The sequence below is a fragment of the Haliaeetus leucocephalus genome, unplaced genomic scaffold, assembly GCF_000737465.1.
Source record: "Haliaeetus leucocephalus isolate CR32 unplaced genomic scaffold, Haliaeetus_leucocephalus-4.0 Scaffold92, whole genome shotgun sequence".
Classification (NCBI taxonomy): Eukaryota; Metazoa; Chordata; class Aves; order Accipitriformes; family Accipitridae; genus Haliaeetus; species Haliaeetus leucocephalus.
Genome location: NW_010972528.1, coordinates 8,353,786 through 8,375,311, shown reverse-complemented (window position 1 = coordinate 8,375,311; position 21,526 = coordinate 8,353,786). Strand labels below are relative to the sequence as shown.

General features: G+C 38.0%; 1 protein-coding gene across 3 annotated transcripts; it reads right to left on the bottom strand.

The window, feature by feature from the left end:
• Window positions 1-598: 598 nt before the first annotated feature.
• On the bottom strand, window positions 599-20,038 carry N4BP1 (NEDD4 binding protein 1). 3 transcript variants are annotated; one of them, XM_010585030.1, is made up of 8 exons: window positions 19,700-20,038; window positions 15,009-16,780; window positions 7,330-7,460; window positions 6,787-6,883; window positions 4,934-5,041; window positions 3,263-3,370; window positions 3,027-3,088; window positions 1,082-1,129 (listed from the first exon to the last, which is right to left on the bottom strand). In XM_010585030.1, exons 1-7 carry the CDS (start codon window positions 19,946-19,948, stop codon window positions 3,067-3,069), a joined length of 2,487 nt encoding a protein of 828 aa, XP_010583332.1. In that variant the 5' UTR covers window positions 19,949-20,038; the 3' UTR covers window positions 1,082-1,129; window positions 3,027-3,066. The 3 variants fall into 3 exon arrangements, with proteins under 3 accessions (XP_010583330.1, XP_010583332.1, XP_010583331.1); XM_010585028.1 differs by lacking the exon at window positions 3,027-3,088 and having other exon boundaries at window positions 599-1,129; XM_010585029.1 differs by lacking the exon at window positions 1,082-1,129 and having other exon boundaries at window positions 1,149-3,088.
• Window positions 20,039-21,526: the final 1,488 nt, after the last annotated feature.

Here is a 21,526-nt window from a genome sequence, read left to right as displayed (position 1 = left end):
TATGTAAGAACGAGCACTTCAGAATATCAGAAGCCTTCCTGTTGATCAATACAAACCAACAGATGCATAACGCCACCTTCTGACAGTACTTCAACAATACACCGAACATCCACTGCTCCCCATACAGTGATCTTCCAACTGCTGTCCATGGACCTTTAGGAGTATAGCCTATTTCCAAAATCCATGATGCAGGAAAGCAGGTTCACATATACACTACTTAGAATTCTTCGTATGTGAAAATATTAAAAAGGTCTGTTTTATTTCCATGGAGAAATATTTCAAAGTTCACAAGTGAAGGAGGTGCTAGTAGAGATAGGTTTTCTAAGAATATCTATACTCTAGATACAAACACTAACAATGATATCTGACAGGTGCATGGCTTATGTTATAGTATGTTATGCGTGCATCTGGAAAATATATCTGAAGCTGTAAGAGTCACTTTTAAGACTCTGACATGATTTTTCCCTTTTGAGGAAAGCGGTTTTTAAAAAGTGCTAACGCTGTTTAAAGTGATAACAGTTCTTCAGAACTGATACTGCTTTTATAAGCAATTCAAGTGAAACAGATTTTTTTTTCATAGAAAATATAACTACAAATCTGTAGTAGCAGCAGTTTTTAATTTACCAAAAACTGGCATCTATTAGCAACAGAACATACACAAAAAATACCTTTGTTTATACAAATAAAATTAGGTTCTGAATATTCACAAAGTAACATAACAGAGCATTTTTCTTCACATTGGTATTCAAAGTTAGTCAAGATCAGTTGTGAGATAAAACCCCTGTATAATATTCAGTCAAGCACCATGGCAGACAGTGCATTAAGATCTCTCATGAATGGATGATCAGCTAGTATTTGATCAATCTTCTGTCTTTGCTCATAATCAGGAAAAATTTTTATCAGGGCTTCTCTTAGCTGTACTGTTTCTGAGGCAGATCTCTGTGGTGGAATTGCCAGACAAGCCTGCATGTTTGTTTCCAGTGGAAGCCATGTTGATGAACGATCACCATGTACTCTGTTTTTAGGCTGTCGACTGCTACTGGTTGGTTTGGGGACTGGTACGAAGAAAGGTGTCTCAGAAGAATATTGTCCACTGCTCTGTAAAGCCTTTTGTGCTGACCAAAAATCTCTAAGGAACAAAATAAAAATTTTGATTAAATTAGGGTAAAGGAGATGCTAGCTGTCTCTGTACAAACACAGAAAAGAAAAATGCATGTAACTCCTATACACTGCTGCTCAGCTAGCTACTGATTGGTATCAAATGATAAGCATATTTTCAAAGTGAAACAAAACAGTGGGTGTAACAGTTTTCCATTTGAACCTGGCATGACTAACATTAACTAACATTATCTAGGACTAGTTCCAATACGCTGTGAATACTTTACTTGACAGAATACAGCAAGACTCAAAGCTTATTTTATGGCAGTATCAACATCAGTATTATTGAGCTACATGGACAAAAAGATACATTGAACACATGTACACTAATCCAGAACATGTGAAAATAATGACAGACCAAAGGGGCCTCCACATGCTCCACAAGACTATTCCTCATCTACTTTTGCTCATGACTGTGAGCTGTGCTCACATTTACATCAAGGCCTTGTTTCTCTCATGTGGTATCCTTAATGAGGGAATGAAGTTTTTCAGTAATTTCAGGATCTGAATATTCTTCCTTAATTATTGAGATTTATTTCAGGCTTTGAAAAGTTGTTGCTACGCTTAACTGCTAGCACTACAAAATTTAGGGCCAAGACTGCTTCAGATGCCACCAGATAACACAGAAATGTGAACTGGAACTCATGTTACAGTCTAGTTTCTTACCACCAAGGGAAACAGTATCTAAATTACAGAGCTCTATTTTAAAAGCATTTGGGTTACAACAACTCCCATTACTCAACATGGAAAGGCTCTCTAATTGCTCAAGATCCTTCTACTTTCTGATCTTATTCTTGATGCCATTTATGCTTCCTGCATCATTTAACTCAAGTAGAAAAGTCTCAGGGAAGGAACAAAATTAACTCTTTACACTGGCACCTTTTCTCTGTCTTAAAAAACCCCACCACACACCCCCGGAAACCAAACCCTAGTTCCAGTTCCAAGTTTACAGAGAGGAAATCAAGCTCTTCTAGAGTCTTCTCAAGTCTCTTTCCATTTCTACAATCATCACAGTCACCTCTCAGAACACAATCTGTTTTCACTTCATTTTTCTCGGACACCGGCAGCAAAAACACACTGTTCCAAATGACATCTTGTAAGGGTTTTATATTAGAACTTGAATACTTTCTTAGTGTTTCCTGCTGGAGTTCTAGAACTGCACTTGCTTTTTTCATGTCAACATTACATGCTTATTTTTAAATAAGCCTGTGACCTACTGGTATATACATGTCTCACTTGCCTCAAGTTTTTCCAATAGCCAAAATTCCTGCTTATTCTTTATATTAATCCTTAAGCATGCTTGCCTTTTGTATTGCGGATTTTTAATTACCTCACTTGTTTCTAAAAGCTCTCTCAATACCCCTCATAACCATTAGCATTCATAATTCTTAAACTGGTGAAAGAAGAGCAAAGAGCAGCTTATTTTGTTATGCAAAAGAGCAAACGTACTCTCAAGTCTTGGAAGTTAATGCAAAGCAAATTCATATTTTGCATATATGCACATTTAAAAAGTACAATGATCTTAAAGGAACAATCTATGTTAATATTTAAAATTATGAATCAAATACAAATGCATTTAATAACAATGCCTCTCAAAAATCATTTTATTAACAGTACAGCACCATCAAGTGTGAAGTGAAATGCCTCTCCCATGACAAAGAATATGTGTAGAGTGTTTCTTTTGTAGCACCTATACTCCCACTATATGTAATCAACCAAGGTGTTTTAAAGAACATCACTGTAATTAACAGGATACCAGGCTACCACATACCCAAACCACTGACAGCTTTGTGTGATGTTAACACAGTTTGGACCACCTTTGTATGAAAGCTACCACAATCAAATCTCAGAGGAAGTTATTGTCTTACTTATCTTAGTTCTGAGAGAGATCTTGATTAGATGCAAATGTCACCAGCAGTTTCTGAACAGACTGAAGTAACAGGAAAAACATGTTTTTGTTAAGCTACTACATCCTACAGTGTTCTTGCTTAATTTTACTGTACCTTTATAGATCTAAAGAGGTGTTCAAGTGAACCAGGAAAACAGTTTATTTCAAATGCGAAATTGAAACTGTCTCAAACAACAGTGAAAACAGTGCTTATACCTAGAACAGCCTTCACTTCGAAGGAAGTCATCTAATCTAGGTCCATTTCTTCCCAAAGGATCATCAGGAACCATAAATATGTCACCAGCAAAAGTGTACTGGAGCAACCTGCAAGAGACTTCTTTCAATATTATTTACTAACAATGTATTACACCCTCACTGCCCTTCACCTGTGTCGCACAGGACAAGTTGCCTTAGAGCAGACACTTCACACCACATCAGGAGTCACTGAAGTTTAACTAGTAACCCGTTTTAGATACAACCAGCATTCACTGTCAAAATAATTTAATGGGAGCTTATGTGAACTGTTCCCATTACACTGCACTGAACTTTTTTTTTTTTTGACACCAAGTGCTGAATGACTGCAAATTTTAAATTTTTGTAGACCAGAGTGGAATTTTCTAGGTGATTAGAAATCTAGGTGATTTTCTGGTTGTTCAAACTCCCCTTCCTTGTAAGGATCTTCAACCACATAGCTAAAATGTATGTGTTACCAGAAAGCCACACAACTAGCAAACATAGCATTAGCTGTTTACAGTTAAGACACAAAAAAGCTTTTTTTCTGGAATCATTTTGGGACAGGGGGAAATCTGCATTGAAGGAAACCAGTTCAACTAAAATTTGTCTGCAAGGAGAGAATTCGGTATAGTGGAATTTCCCCAGAAGTAAAACCAATAGCAGATGTTAACACAAGCTCTTAAAAAACCACAGACTCAGAATGACATGCTAAGTATTCTTGCTGAAGTTTCGTAGGAGAACAGAACCTGACTTGGGTAGAATTCACTCAAGAAATAGCATAAATACCTACACGATTAGCCAACATCAATTCCATGTTCTCCCAGCTATATTGTGAGAACCCAGGACAGTTTTCAATTATTTATTTCATCAGACCTATACAGATCCCAGTCACTGCACTAGATGTACCCTCAGATGGTGTCAGGGAGACTCTGAGGGATTAGTGGGAAATCTGGGCAACAGAAGACCATACCTTAACAGTGAAATGACCTGATTTAACTGGGGGGAGAACGAAACAAAACAAAAAAAATCAAATTAACTAAAAAAGAGAAACCAGTTGCATGGGCAAAACTGTAATTCACAGAGAATCCACAAGATGAAGCAGGGATATTTGACAGCTAAGTGAACTCATCTAAACCCAAAGGACACTCAACAATTGCAGGGAAATGGCTACAGGGATATGTTGCAAGTGCTCATTATTTTGTTTAGCTATGCTGATTTGTTGTACTACTGTAAACAGTGATTGATTCTGCAACCTTAGAAGTGACACTGTATGTCTGCATCAGCTATCATGTCTCCTTGAAGAAATGAAATGTAAAACAAGAAAGCCTGTGAGAATGGACTGCAAAGTGTATATGCTAACGGGATCTAACACTGAGCTTCAGAAGTGACATCGCTTGGTTGCTACACCAAGTTTCTATTTATGTGAGCAATTAACAGACCTACATTAGAGAATACATGAATAATAGGGACATTAGACTACTCAACACATGATTATAAGGCCATGAATCAAAGTGGTGAAACACAGACAGTACTTTGTTGGGCTCTACCAGAATTGCATAACAGATTAAAAATAAAAAATCCCACATGAAGGTAGAGTGCCTACACTATAGGGACAGACATCCTTTTAAGCTTTCATAGAAACTGAGTAATTACCTTTTTTGAATAATTTCTCTCCAGGCAAGTGATTCTGTCACAAATTCTCTGAAGTTATCATTAGTCACAATAACACCTCCAGTTTTATCAGCAAGGTGTAATAAAAACCTGTAAGATTAATTTCAAAGACTGTTAAGATAGCCTGCTTTGATGAAAATTGTCCAAAGATCTAAAAAAAATTAAGCATTTCACTATCCAAGAGTAAGCTATTTGCATGAAAACAAGCACTTTGATTACCAGGAAATAACTCTGTTTTGACCCACCATATAACTTTATAGAATGTTTTAGGTAGCATGCATTTATATAGTGCAGCAGAGTCTTCATGGGAGGCTTTTTTTCCCATTAAAAAAAACACCACAAGACACCCCCCCCCACCACCCCCAAATCCATGGGATTATCAGATTCTAAATATTTGTAGAGGTAAATGGTTTGCTTTACCAAAGAATACAGCATTTATTACACATTCCAACACAAACTTATTTCCATATACTGTTTTTGCTTAGCATTAATGTCTGTGTTCTGCAAGATAGTGTTATGTATGTTACTTGTTTGCTCTGTCAATACTTCTTAACAAAGAGTGCTGCTACCATTTTGTTGTTAAATAAATTGTGACAAGAGGTAACTACTGATTTATTAAGAAAATCCCACTTTTTCTTTTACCTGTCTGAAAACAAGCTTTTTGCCATTTGAAACTATTTTAGCAGTGGTGTCCTTTTAAAGTGTACACTTTGACGAAAGTGCAAATATGTTAGCACAACACTCATTTCCACAGTAATCTCAACTGCAAATACTGTACCTACATAACATTTTATATGAAATGCTGGGTGTATATAAAACATTAGTGTGTAAACAACTCCAACTTGGCTGCCTTGTACATTTTTTTTGCTACAACATTATTAGTTAAGAGATCAGAGTTGCTATACTTTAACAAGGAAGATAAATTAAGTGCACTCTACTTCATATATCTTTTGCATATCAAGGTTTGCAATCAGGTACGACTGTGCAATCTAACAAAAATAGGCATGCCCATGATGCAAAAACTTGACAATTTTGTAGTCAGAAAAATAAAGTAAGAATCATTATTAGTAGGAAGGAAGAAACCGAAATCCAGTGAACTGTAGCTAGCTGCAAAACACAATTTCAAAGCTGCAAACTGCTCATCCATGCCAATTTAGGAAAGCTGGTTGTGGAAAAACACTTAAGCAGCATGCACTTTTAACTATGTCTCAAGACTGGGAAAATCTGGCAGTAGCAATGTTAAGCACTAGGAAACCCCATGAACACCCAACGAAAAACCCTAAAGCTTACTGTTGTCTCGTTTACTGAAAGATGATCCCTACATTTTGAAGCTGAACTTTGGTGCTCAAATCAACTTGGAAATTCACTAGACTACACATTGTTACAAATCACATGGTATCATACCGACAAGGGCATCAAGAAAAAAACCAGAGCAAAGTAGTACCTGATCAGTAGCTGATTTACGCTAGTGGTCCCCCGAACATAAAAAACAATTCAGGGATAGACTAAATGACAGATGATCAGGAAAGCATAAAAACATTGCTAGAAGACTAGCTTCTTCCTCAATCCATTTGAAATGGATTTTTTTTTTTTGCCATTTTCCATGAATTTCTGAAAACAGTACCTACAATATTATTAGAGAATTACATATAGAAATGCTTCTTAGGAGAGTAACATAACATAACAGATGTAAAGCTCAGTCTTAAGTTGAATGCACAGCTTGCTGTCTAGACAGGTTGAAGAACTAGCTAATACAACTGTTCGTGAAGTTTTAAGCTTGTACAACCATCAGCCAGATGTTTAAAAAGACTTGAGAAACTATGTATATTCCGTACCTGTCGTCATGAGCAGCAATTCTTGCTCCTAAAACCATCCTTGCAGGGGTTAAAGACAATATTCCAACATCCTGCAGCTGTGTTAAGAAATCCTGCTCTGTTAAAACATGAAACAACTGTTCTTAAAAACAAAAGCTTTCTTCTAGGCTCTTTATAGATTTGACAATTAGTCTGAGATATAATTAGCAGAGAAGATGGACTGGTTTAGTACCTAATAATCTATAGAAATGACATATTGATAGCTGAAGAATTGCCAATACAATAAAAATGGGGCGGAAGAGGTTGAAACTAGAAATTAAAAAGCAAACAAAACCCCAAACAAACAAAGAAGCCTCCATTTATGGCACATCAGTTAGCCTAAACAGCATTTTGGAGTGTCTCACACTGTGTATGGAAACCCAATTACTCATGCTCAGCAGCCAGACTGCTCGTGCTTAATATTTTATCAAGTATTCTTTCTCCATTCATTCTTCACAGAAGCATCCAAAGAAACAGTTACAATGTAGTTTGATAAAGAAAACATTGAGAAACTATTTCCCTCACCTGTAATGTAAGGATCACGTCTTGTTCTCCACTGTGGAACAAACACAGTAATATTTCTGTGGCCACGTTTCCAAAAGTAGTCAACAGCTATTGCGATTCCTCGACAGGAGAAGAACTTCCTTAGACCATGACTGGGGGTGAGAAAAAGAGAAGGGAGATTAAATTCACTAGAGTTTTAGGACTAAGAATACAAAGAAAACGGAACAAAACCTTGCAAAGTGAAGCTGGAAGTTACACATAAAGCCACACCAAAGTAAAAGGCGGACTGATGTTACAGATGAGGAATCTTATAAATGGAAACAGATCTTCAGCAAAAGAAGAGAATAGAAATATCACTTTGCAAATTTATTCCTCAGTCTCCTTTCAATTTTATGGGCACAACAATATTTGAGTAATCAGAAGTGGTTTAGCTTTAAAAAGAGGCCAACAGTCATGGCTTCCAAAATCAACTGATTATAGATTAAAATGATCATAATCCAATATTGTGGTAGTTCCAAATACAGTCCCACTACAAAATAGAACACCTTTGGTTCAACTGGTTCCCAACGATTACATCTGAGAAGTTCTCTGATAATTAAGATATTAGGGCCTCCTGTCCCTTCATTTCAACAATCTGAGCTACCGTATTCAACCAAAATAATGAAATTTCTTTGAAGAAAGGTTTTTAAACCACTGTATTTTAGTGGTAATCCCCCCCCCCCCCCAAAAATATAAAATGTTTATTACCTGTTTTTGCAACACAGTTAAGTGACTTTCCAGAAAAATCAGCAACTGCCTAATATGAGTGATACAGAGATTGGAGTTGATGACCTTGTGAGGTCCCCCCCAGTCTGAATTATCCCAAAGATCCTATATGCCCATTTAACACATGGCAGGATGTCCTCCTTTAGCAATTAACTGTCTACCCAGATTCTGGGAACTAAGCTTCAGGAGAATATTGGAAGAATCTTAAAATAAACACAGAAGACCTCAAAAATACCTCTAGAATAAATTCCTACAAAACACCTATTAGCACTTTACATAAGGCTAAATCCAGTTTTCATTCAGAAACTTTTCCCTTCACATTTTCATAGACTAGAGGCTATGCTTAGACAAAACAAAGATAGACTTAGTTAGAAAAGACACACTGAATCAGAACCAATGACATGAACAGGCAAAGCATTTCTTACAAAGTAGTGCATATTCTATGTTTTAAGTTAGATGTTAAGTCACTACAAAGTGCTTCTCATAACACTTAAGTGACCAAGTGATACTCATATTTTAAACCAGTCTCCTAGTTAATGTGCAACTGTATATTATAAGCCCAATAGTAAGCCTTATTAGTTTTGAATAGAATTGTATCTTTAAACCCCTAGTTTAACCTACCAGGAAATCTTCTGAACAGAGAGTTCTTTAAAACATCTCCATGGAATTATTTTACAGTGAAACTCAGCCTTTACTAGCATTCATGTATCCCTTTCCAATTTTGTAAACTCATTTTAAAATAAATATATCAAAATATAAATCTATTAGGGTTCTCTGAACTTGGAGAGGAATGTTTTATGTAGAAGGGCAGGAAAATGAGTAAGCTAGATCTGAAGTATAAAAGGCAAAAAATCTGACTTATTAACAGAGTTTCTGGAGAAAAAAAATAATCCTATGCCACACTTGCCCCAATAAAATTAAGTGTTCTTGACGTCAAGAGCAGTCAAATAAAGGAATGCAATTGTCACAGAAGAGTTACTCCTCATAAACCTTCTAGGTCATAAACTTAAGTCATCATTCCTCCACTTTAAGTTAGGTATCCTATTCAATAAACTAGAAAACTCTGTTAAATACTTTCACTGTATTAATGGCTCTCAATTGGACTTCAAGAGATGCAGAGGTCTCAATGTTCATGTTGAAAATTGTGCCTTCTCTACTTCTCCATTCTCCCGTTTTAGACCTTTAAACCTGCTGAACTACACAGCGTACTCTCTGGTTTTTAAATCTTTTGAAGACTAGAACAGCAGCTCTTGATTTGTCCAGTATGATCAGAGACTTCTGCATTGTAGCAACTTAAAAAAAAAAAAAAAAAAAACAAACAGCACGCAAATAGAAGGAATATATTTAACTTCATCAAATAACATGTAGAATTAAGGTGAGCTATAATATGAATGAATATGTCACTGCTAGATAAACAGAAATATGAAATGCTTTATTTGAGCTAGGTAAACATCTGAAGGGCAGCAAATTATCACAGCAAGGTGGTCTTCTCAAGACATCCATCTCAAAGACTGTATCTGTTCCCCAATTGCCATTGTAAATATTGGTTTTGGCTGTCCCAGTTCTTTAAAACACTACGAAGACCCTACAAAGGTATTTCTTAGGTTAAATGAGAGATTATCATAAGCAGCACAAAGCAGCAAACAGCAGTTTGCTTTCTGGGACATGTAACATTTTCCCTTTGGTTTTTTAACTAAATTAAGGAAAGTACACATCATTTTTACAAACAATTCTAGCAAGATATAATTCCATCCAATTGTTCTTTCATTCTGAGTTACTTCCACATTTTAATAAAATTTAATTTAAAATTACCTGACAACTATCTGGATATTTCAGTCTGCCCTGAGAGGCCTGTTTGCAGCACACAAGAGGAGGCAATTTTTAAAAATACTTGTTAGCAGCTAAACTCTGGGCTTTCTCTCATTCAACAAGCACACTGAAAGTACAGCTAGCATTAATATATCAATGTGCCATTTTTACTAGGCTGCACGTGTCAAGAGGAAAAATTCTTCAGCTTCTTGCAGTCTTCCAGACTTAAGACACAAGGCAAGCAGTGATTCAGAAGCCCATTCAGCCTTAGCCAAAGTATGTGGACAATGCATTAATATCCACACCCCTCCCCTCACCTCCAAAACGCATGGCATTTAGAGGCCAAAAAAATCCCCAAACCAATATAGGCATGGAAGCAGTTGTCCATAACCTCAAGGTACTAAGAAGTAAAACTCAAAACAATTCAAAGCAAAATTGAAAACAATTCTTCACTTTCTAAGATCTAAGAAAACAATGAGGCTTTATTTAGTCAGAAGGAAGCTGCATAATACCTACATTAACCACCCCCCCCCCCCCAATTATTTAGTAGGACATTTAAATACCTCCATGGTCACCTCATTGGGGTCCATGAAGGAAATATTAGAACTTCAGTAATGCACCTGTATAGTTGATAAATATACATATATTGGGGGTGCATGCTCTAAGATTTTTCTACTGGTAGGGGTATTCAATCAAAAAATATTAGGAGGCCACTGCCTACAGTAGTCTCGCAGCCATCAGAGATAAGCAGATGTTTATTCACCATCTTTTAATTCATTGGTTTCAGATGTATTTGGTTGTTCTTAAAAAAGAAAAAAGACACAAAACCCCATGGATGAAATATGCGGACAAAAAAAAAATCTCTTCATATTAAAAAAAAAAATAGACAAAGAGGATGTGGTGCATTTGTTATTTTCTACATGACCCCAACAATTTGCATTTCTCTTCCACTAATACACATTTGGGAAATCATTTTTAGAAGTTCAAGGTAGCTTATGACTCAGTTGTGACTTGCACTTTTACATCACTATTTTCTAAATAACAGAGTCTGAACTATAAGGAAATGTTTGCTTTAGAAAACTATTTACTGTAACTAAACACTGTACTTGAGTTAAAGCAGTGTCAATAGTTTTTGGATCATGTCAGGCTTCTCCTTTAAAGTTAGTAAGACTATAAAATGACAGAAAACATTAATCTATTAATTCAATTAATTCTCCAGTGATTGACCTGAGAAGTTTTACTGTTGCCAGTCATGTGGGACTAGCTCTGGGCTCTTTAACCTGGGGAAATCAATTTAAAAGGATGATGATGACCTTCTTCAGCTAATGATCACTTGGTAGGAAAGGTTACACATTAAGAAATCTTCCAACATTCCTTCTCATAAACAGAAGAAGTTACTTAGATCTACATTTGATGCCTCATCTGTGCTATAGAGACTTTCTGGACTAACTGCAAACAATTCTGTATTACTAGGTCCTTGGTCCTTAAACTGCATTTGAATCTAATCATCTTTAAAAATGTATGTTTTGTTCTGAATGGGGAAAAATAATGATCTAGCAGTAACACATGCAGATACATAAGAGGCCTGCCAAAAAACCCCAGGCAAAGTGAGATATATTTTTATGTGAATTAAGTTTAAAACATCAGCAGAAATATTTCTGAATGAACTACACATCTAGGAATTTCAAGGTATCATCTAGTAGTTTATGTAAGTTCATAGAATCACAGAATGGTTTGGGTTGGAAGGGACCTTAAAGATCATCCAGTTCCAAACTCCCCACCTTCCACTAGACCAGGTTGCTCAAAGCCCCATCCAACCTGGCCTTGAACACTTCCAGGGATGGGGCATCCACAACCCCTGTGGGCAGCGTGTTCCAGTGCCTCACCACCCTTACAGTGAAGAACTTCTTCCTTACATCTCAACTAAATCTACCCTCTCTCAGTTTAAAACCATTACCCCTTGTCCTATCGCTACATGCCCTTGTAAACAGTCCCTCTCTGGCTTTCCTGTAGGTCCCCTTTAGGTACTGGAAGGCTGCTGTAAGGTCTCCCCCGAGCCTTCTCTCCTCCAGGCTGAACAACCTCAACTCTCTCAGCCTGTCTTCCTAGGAGAGGTGCTCCAGCCCTCTGATCATCTTCATGGCTCTCCTCTGGACTCGCTCCAACAGATCCATGTCCTTCTTATGTTAGGGACCCCCCGGAGTTGAACGCTGAAGTTATCAGCAAACAGCAAGGTATCAAAATAGAAATCATCAGGCTAGGACTGTACATAAAGGGAAGAAGTTAAGATTGATTCCCCAATTTGCTAAAATAATATTAACAGTGACACAAGCACTTCACAAAAATAACAACAGAATTTATTATTTCTGTTCTCAAGCAAAATTCATACGTATTGCAGAGAAACAGGAGCAAGAAGTATTTACTATCCCTAATAATTGAGGAAGTTTTGCTATTCCATGAATTTTGTTAAGATGTTTAGGAGTTAAAGTAGGTCTTTCATAACCACAAAAGAATAGTATCTAAGGGCATCTCTGTGAAACTAGAAGCATACATCCACGGTTTTCCCCCATCAACACAACTGTGTGTACATGCACATGCAGATCTGTGTTTACATAGTTACTTCTGGTAAACTGTACCAACTGTCAACTGTCTGAAACATTACATTCATTTTAGGACAGACTTTGACATTATTTTCTTATGGTACATAACGTAATAATTTTTTTTCCTGGAAGTTGATTTTCTTCCCCTAAACAGCATTTAAGCCCATTCTTTGGGAAGCCTCTTTCATCCAATAGCTGGAAGTAGATGACACATGATACACGTATCTTAACCAGTCAGATGTGTTCTTCTCAGCCTAAGAGCATCCTACAGAATTCATGGGATCACTGGTAGTAGTCTGGCCTATTCTTAGAAAACATCCTATGCAAGAATTAGTGACAACTAAATACAAGATAATATAGCTGATATGAGGCTCTTCAGGACTTCCAGTCTCCAAGGTTAAAATCTGTATTTTAAAATAGTTTAACTGTTTAAAAAACACTTAAATAGGCTAATCTTTTCCCACTTTCTCTGGGGATACAGAGAATCTCTCTCAGAATTACTATTGTTTTGCTTAAAGTACTCCATTTTGGTTCTGGCAGCATGGTTTCAGAATGGAAACTGATTTCTGTACTTGGAAGGGTTTATGCATATTCAGCAGAGGAACTCTGAATGCACCAAAAAAAAAATCTTTAACAGCAAGTTCTCATAGTAAGTTTACTCTTACTTATTGTTACATTGTCAAGTGGAATAGAATACTCAGTCAGTTTGTTCTTAAAAACTATCACTTCCTCACTAAGAAGAAGAAATATTGCATTTGTCATTCCTCACTTTCATATTCCAAAACTACAAAAAAGCCCCACAGCAAACAATGACAAAACCTTGACATGCTTACTTTTCAAAATTACTTCGTATAAAAAGAACAAATCCAAGTCTCCTCCTGACTAGAGAACAGCAATCAATTCAAGGAGTTTTGATGAGATAAATGTTAAAATGAACCAAGTGAAACATAAAATTTTAAAGAGATATAGGTTTTAACTGATTTTTGCTATTCCAGTTAGTTATAACAAACTTTAAAAAGAAAATTGTAATTGACAATGCCCTCCAAAGTTGTTTAAAAAAAGAAAAGGGGGGGGGGGGGGGGCAGGAATTTTAAGTTATTTACAATAATGGAAAATCCCTGCATCATAGTCAATAAAAGGGATTTCTTGATCTTTTCAGTATTAACTGTGCCCATTTCATAGGGTTTGTTTGCATGGTGCCTTGTCAGCCAATCTATTAAAATTATCCAACAGCCCTATAATTGTCTACTATCGTTTGCATACATTCTTTCAGGTATCAGGAGGAATAGGAGACAAGGTGTGTGCACACATACACATGGTTCTCTATTCTGCAAGTTTTATGGAGGGGGATGGAATATTTTTGTTGTGTGCCTACATTTACAAAAATTAATGGGACCCAAGCACTAATGTGTAATGTTGTTAAAGGACAAATACATTACTACTCTATAAGAACCTCCACTTCAAAATTACAAGACACTAAGAGCAAAAGTAAAAAACCAAACCACTTTACTCTTAAGCTGATGGTAACTCAACTTCTTTATTAGGTATGTGCAAAGCAAATTAAGTTTCATGCATAAAATTGCTTCCAACAGAGCAGGGCTCACTGAAATTACTTCTGACTGAAGTGTTACATTGAGCTCGAGCACTGATAATTCAAAGTAGGTTGCTCTGAAATGGCACAAATGAGGCTTCAAATTTGACCATTGCCTTGTAAGAAATGCTGTAGAATTAATTCACTTCTCATTTTGAAACATCATTATCAAAAAGGATCTCATCTACCTCTAACATGTATCTAGTTTTAGCTTTCATTGCCTATTGTATTCAAGTTTTTTTCAGATTATTTTAGTATTTGGGCTTCATAAATCTGAGCTACCCATTTTTACAAATTCACAAATTTCTACCAGAGCAGGAAAGCTAAGTCTTAAAAGGCTTTACAGAAAGTTTCTTCCAGAGTATTGTATTTACCAACCAATTCTTAAGTCAAAATCAAGGATTTTCCTTATTGTTTTAACCAGTTATTGCATTTGTTCAACATCAGACTATGTAATTTTTTTAAACCAGAAGTAAATTCTATAAGAATTGTTTCATGATAGAATACCCCACAACCACACCGTTCTAGCTGGATTTGTGTACTGAATTAAGTGTCATATAGTGCATCTGCTAAAAACTTCTGAATTTCCTTCCATGCACAATATCTCAACAAAGAATAGTAACTCCAAACAAGCCAGTCATAAAAATGAATGCTGTCACTAAACAGAGAATAAAAACTATCAAAATTGCTATCCATTGAAAATTAAAATGGCTACGGTCAATCTCATGTAATTTTTCATTATCAAGCCTTACCATAACTTACCAATGTAGCCATTACCAGTAGCTGAAAAACCTTGCTGTGTACATGGACTGTTGGTCACCAAAAAGCTAACTACCAAAAACTTTATATATGCCACAGCAACCTCTTAGTCCCCATTTCATTTGAAAGTTCATTGAACTTTTAATAAAGAGATAACTGAAAAGAACAATACTTACGAAATTGCAACATTGCTTCCATCAATAATGATATGTTTTAAATATGGTTTCCCTGGTTCATTTTTCAATTCCAATCTGTATGGCTTTTTCAGAGATTCCAAAAATCTTTGAACTCCAGTAACTGAAGGATCAGGATGACATCTGTGTGGTCCCACTGTCTCTCTAACAGGATTTGAAGGATGTATTTGTGAAGACAATACCTGGTCTGGTATAGGATTTTCAGAATTTGAGGTTTGGGAAAGGTGTTGGTTGAGAGATCTTACTTGAGAAGAGCTGCAGTGTCCTAATTGGTCCTCAAAACCAGGATGACTATTCTGTACAGTTGAGGGCCCTGCAGATTTTTGCTGAACTGCAGTTTTAGTCTTAGGTAAAATACGCTGCATATCTGAGCTCCCTCTGGCTACAAAATCAACATCTTTTAGAGCTCCAGCTTGTACAGAGCTGAAAGTTAGACCACCATCAGTTTCTATATCACTTGACCTTGAACTGAGATTCCTACCAGGGCAATAAATGTCTCTTTGTTGATAGCACATGGCTGAATTTTTACTGGAACGAGAAGCAGGTCTGCATACCAACATATGCATTTTATCTTCTTCATCAACTTGCATGTTTGGTGCGTCTCTTATTTTGTGATACTTATTTTTTGTCTCCTTTGAAGTATGACTGGATTTAAATGGACTTTTATTGCTAGAAATGCCTTTGTCTTCTAGCTTTTGTGAATTATTTGCATTATTTCCCAAAGGAGGATTGATAGTTCTAGGCTTTTGAGATGACTGTTCCTGTTCTTTTTGAAATTTTAAATTTTCCTTTTCGATTTCTTCTAGCAACGTTAATGGTTCCACAGATTGTCCTAGGATACCAATAACTTTTTCTACAATATTTTGGGAATATCCCATTGTTCTGAAAAAGTTAACAAGGATCTTATATTCCATTTCCTCATTGATATCTTCACCTTCTTTAAGGCAATAACTGGGTTCATCTGATTCACTGCAGCTATCCAAAAGCAGATCAATAACTACATTGCTGTCTGAAGGATTACTGTGTGAAGGAGATTTCACTTCCTGATCATTTTCCAAAGAGAATTGCTTTTTAGGGAGCCTTTCCTCATCATCAGAAGATCTTCTTTTACATGATTGCCTTTCTTTAGACACCACTGCCTCTAACAGAGGCACAACATTTATAGGAATAAAACTTGTTTCAGGAGCATCAGAAAACACAGTGTCCATTTGCTTTGTAAGCTCAGTTACAGGTGTCCCAGCATTGTTTCTTGCTTCCTCACCACCTGCTCTTCCACCTCTGTTTGTAGCGATTACTTTGGAGGCTTTGTTCTGTAAAAGCTCTGTTGAGCTGTCAGAACCTGTAAGATCTATGATATTGCTCTCCACTTCACAACATTCCATTTGTGTGAGAGCTAGGAGTTCTCTTTTTAGTGAGCTAGGCAAAATCAGTAAATCCATTGTATATTTATCTGCATGTGCTTCCACAAACTGTCTGAATTGCTTTTTAATCTCCGATTCATTGTCACTTAATAAGCTTTCATTATTCTCGAAAAGCTTCACAAGCTGCTGAACATGACTCTGAGCCATGACAACAGCTTCTGCACCCCCCTTAATACTGAGCAATCCTATTTCCAGCACTGTTATATCCGCACAGGTGTCCTGAATAAGGCTGTTGAGAAACAGGCTCTGTGCACCAACAAAGATGCAGTGCATGTCCTTTGGATAGCACTCCTTTTCTTCTAGTTCAGGTTCACAGAGTCCCTTAATATACTCCTAGAAGGAGAAAAAGACAGCAGAGTGAATATTTGTGAACAGCTAATGTATAAAGTTAGTTTTGGTTAGGTCAGTAATGGACAAGTACTTTAGAAAATAAAGCCAATTTAGCATAACAAATGTGAGAAAGTAAATACTGCCAGTAAACTGGTTAATAGAGATAAAATACAAATAATCTGAAATTATTTTTAAATAGATCTCATAGAAGGCTAACTTTCTTTTATATCCTATTGTTTATAAATAAATTTACTTAAATACTCTGTTACTATCAGTTTCAAGTTGTAGCTCAAACAGTTTGAAAGACAAGTCAAAAGCGATTTATTTTCCCATCCCCATTCCTTGGTCAAAGAGAACATGCTTCATGAACAAATGCCTTGCACTAGAGAATTCTACCTAGTCCGTAAAACTGAACTTCTGAAAACAATTTCTAAAGATGATTTGCAAAGGCTCATCACAGCAGTAGCTATCCTATATATTTAAGTTGTTATAATGTGTTACTTATTCTATACTTACTACCCAAAATCAAGGACATCAATCCTGTGGCATGGCACAACAGAACTAGTATCCATTAAGATATCCGTTAGAAAAAAAATAATGCTAAAACCAAACAAATGACAAAACCACTATCTGGACTCTGATAAGATTCCCTTACTAACCAAATAAAACATTCATATTTTAAAACTACAACTGCCAGAGCACCTACTTAAAATGGGTATATAACACCAAAGAAAATCACACCCAAAAAGCTCAATATCAAGCAGCTTTCCACATGGGGCTTTGAAACTCATTATTTTGAAAAAGCAGATGATACTGACAAACGACTGAGAAAACTCCAGGCTCCAGATAGTTCTGTGTCCCAGAAGTTCAGGTTTTTAATAGATAAAAGAAAAAAAAAAATCCCATTGCTATTTCTGCCACCTAGAAGTTAATATAGGTAAATTCACTACACTGCCTTGTTTTAAATGTGCCAGAGTTCAGAACTCTGTCAATACAGTATACTATTTCTTCTTTCAGGTGGCATTATTTTTCCCCAAATTGTCTCTTTCCATGCTTAAAATTCTATAATGTAGAGAAACCAGTTTCTAAACTGCAGTCGTTGTATTTGCACACTCCCAAGTATACCAAATTTTATTATCTCTCTTTACTCTCAGAAGCTAAACTTCTCTTTTAAATGGAACTGAAACCCAATAGAAGGTAATGAATAACATAACACCACTTCCTATCACCTCTTGAGTTACATCACCAAAAGCATCACGGCAGGCTGCTTCAAGACCATATTAGCACAAACTGCTTCTGCAACAAAATCCACAGGATTACTTTTCATGCCTTAGTCATCATATGACTGCTTTTGCAGAGCAACAGGACAGTAACATAATCAGAAAGAAGGATATTAAAAATCCGGGAACTTTTTTTTCCCCCCACATTTACTAAGCAGCACTTAAGAATGAATACATTGTGCGTGACTGATGAATTAAAACACAAATTGCTGTCACCAAACCTTTTAAAGGGAGACAATAGAGACATGCAATTGTTTGTACTTTCTAGTCAATAATCCCTCCAGATAGGGTCTGAAAATTGCTGTACATGTAAGGGACAAGTCTCCCATACCCTTTAAAGTATGTGGAGTAGGAAACATTTTGTATGTTATTAGGAAAAGCAGCAATGAGAAAATGGAAATCTTGTGCTGCTTGTTTCAGGCTTTAATTTTCTGGAAAAAAAGCAAGCTGTACTGCAGCTGCCTGGAGAAGATGAATAGCTGTTTATGATACCTGTAACAGCTTCTGGAGTCTCTGAGCCCACATATGCAAGCAAATTGGCTTAAAATCAATTTCAGAGTCAAATAATTAAAAAACCTCAACAGTCATAGTATTTTCCTTCTAAGTCTGATACATTACACAGTTAAGGAATCAAGTTTTTCAAAGTGGACTGCCAAGTCTGTGAATTAAGTCACAACATATATGCTAAGTAACCCTGCTAACATATACATGTATTTAAACAAATAAACAAGCAGACACAATTGCCCACTTACTGAGATTTTTGTTTTGAAAGCTACCTTCAGCCTAGCTAGTGCTCACACTACCATTCTCATCACATGATTCAAACACCTATAGTTGCCAGGTCCACTATAAGCAATATGAATTTCATCATTCCTGCCGAGCCCCCCCAAGGTTAGTTGTAAAAGAGTTTTTAACAAAGTAATTCTGTGAAGATACTTCACAGCAACTAGTGTCACAGTCAGAGACACAAACACCTTAGAGGGCCCTGTCTTTTAACGTGTGTAGTGTTTGGTTAAAAAGAAAGCTATCTGCTCCAGCAAACAGACTGGCGAAGCAGTCTGGATCTGCCAACTTTTACACCAAGGAAATATTAGCTCTGTTAAGCTGTTAGTGAGAGCTTTGCTAATAAGCTAGTAAATGCCACAGAATAAATCAAATCTGTAATGCAACTGTGAAACATGGCAACACCCAACCAACCCCGAAGAATTTCCTGACTTCGGGAAGGAAAAGGAGAGCGATACATCTTAATCGCGCTTTAAACCAGAACTTGGCCCATCCTCACAGGTGTTACAACCCCTCAGCAGACGGCAGTAGTATCTCACAACGTGGGGACCGTAACGCCCTCTGCAATCCCGACGACCTTTGCACTTCTCAGCTGAATCGTTTCTCATTATTATCTACGCTTATGTCAACACCACCGGAGACACCCTGGCACCTGGAACACACCTATTTGCCAAGGCAGGTCCGTTTCTGTTTCCTGGTGAAGCACTCTTCCCCCACCCTTTCTTGCTCCTACCCGCACGCAGCGGCCCCGCGCCGTGCCCCGGGAGAGGGGGGCCTTGCCGTACGCAAACACAGCCCCAGGCTCCGTCCGGGTGAACCCGGCCCCAGCGCTTCCCGCCCTGCCCCCGGCCCCCCGTACCTTGGCGCTGCGCACGGCCTTCCCACCGCCCGCCAGCTGCACCCAGATCCTGGCGGCGGCGGGCGGCGGGCCTGGCGGCGGGATCGCGGGCCGCCAGTCCCCCTGCGCCCCCAGCACGGCCAGCCGCACCTCGAACAAGCCCTCGATGCGGCCCCGGCTCCCCTCCAGGAGGCGGCTCTTCTCCGCAGGGACGGTGAATTCGTCCACCCCCGCGGGCTCGGAGCCGCGGGCTGCCCAGCGAGCCGCCATCAGCGCCGGCCGCGCCGCCCCGCGCTCCGGCCTCCCATCCCTCCGGGCCCCAGGACAACAACACGGGGAATCCCCAGGCTCCCTTCGCACGGCGCGCGGACGTCATCTGCCGGCGCCCCGCGCCAGGAGGCGGGGAGCGCCCCTCCGCAGCCACGGCGCCATCTTTAGCAAGGGCGGCCGAAGCGCTCCTCCGTAGGTCGGGCTTCGTTCCGCCTTTCGGCGGGATGGGCAGCTTGTGGCGGGGCCCGGAGCGGTGCGAAGGCCGAGCCGCCCGCCTCCTGTTTTTTTCCTCTGGCTCGCGGCTCCCGCTGCAGGCCGGCGGGTGCCTGCAGTCGTTCCCTAGGTGCCCTGAGGAGGCTGGCGGCTCCACACAGCGCCCCGCCCCCGACCGTTAGCACCAGGCACAGTCCTCGCACAGCGGCCTTCCCCTGCCTGGCAGGAAAGAAACCTTCCTCTTTCACGATTTCACAGCCCAGAAGTTTGGTTTTAAGACGCTGTTGGCACAGCCATGTTCTGGTATCATCGTCAGGGATTTCATTTAAAAAGAAATGTAAGTTTTATCCCTCGTGGTTGCAGGCGATAGAAGTGTGGCCTCCATCCCTAAATCCTTAGCTCTGATAGCTCAGAAAACACAAAGGACACATTTTTACTTAAAAAAAAAAAAAGACGTGAAAGATAAGATTAGTTCTTTAAAAGTAGCTCTGGGACTTCACTAGGCTTTTGAACATCAGGAGTTGACAATACTGACCAATGGTTGTACAAAGGAGTAAATATCTTAAGTTTCTTTCATCTCTTCCCATCCTAGACCCTGGTAAATATCTTCCAAGTTCCCCCTAGACTATTTGATTCCCACTTGTTTTGTCCATCTCTTTCGCATCACTGTGCAGTTAGTTTTTAGTAGCGGTTCATTAAATAGAGCCTTCGAAGGGAGGATGAATATTTTATGGTTGTGTATCTAAATGTACATGTTTTGTTTTAATCTACTTATATGTTACACCAGGAAAGCTTTAATATAAAAACATAAAATACCATTTTTATAAAGGCACTTGTATCCCTGTTTAGAAACCTTTTAACCAAATAAGAGTTTGCAGTTCTTAGCACACTGGAAAATCACACTAAATGCTTACGTCCAAGTATAGCTATATATATTTTCCTATCTGAATTTGAAGTGTTATATCTTTGAGTCCAATATAATTTTTGTCTGTGGCATGGTAAAATGGAGAAATTTACATCTGTGTACACACACTGCATTTACACACATACATGCTTTCTAAACAGCATAGGGTTTTGATGATGAGTGTCATATTCGATAAAGATGCTGTACTTCCCTGAAGATAAAATTTTTCTTTTTTTTGTTTAGACATTTGCATTTTGCTTTCCCATCAAATTATTCTGCAACATTCACATGTAAGAATGTAACCTAACGTTTAGCTAGGCAATTTCTTGAGGTGATTGGTGCCATCAACTGTTAAAACATAGTCACTGCAGCCATTGTTCCATTGTAGTCGTTATTAATTACAAATGAAATTGTAAGCAAGGAACTTTATAGTAAAAATGAAATTACCAGCATTTTGGGAT

What these genes read in the sequence shown, in the direction of transcription:
- N4BP1 (XM_010585028.1), bottom strand. Translation starts at nt 19,948, where the DNA reads ATGGCGGCTCGCTGGGCAGCCCGCGGCTCCGAGCCCGCGGGGGTGGAC. An exon ending in ACGTGATCCTTACATTACAG is followed by an intron (nt 6,884 to 7,329) that starts GTGAGGGAAATA and finishes ATGTTTTAACAG; the next exon opens with AGCAGGATTTCTTAACACAG. An exon ending in AGAGAAATTATTCAAAAAAG is followed by an intron (nt 3,371 to 4,933) that starts GTAATTACTCAG and finishes AGTCTCTTGCAG; the next exon opens with GTTGCTCCAGTACACTTTTG.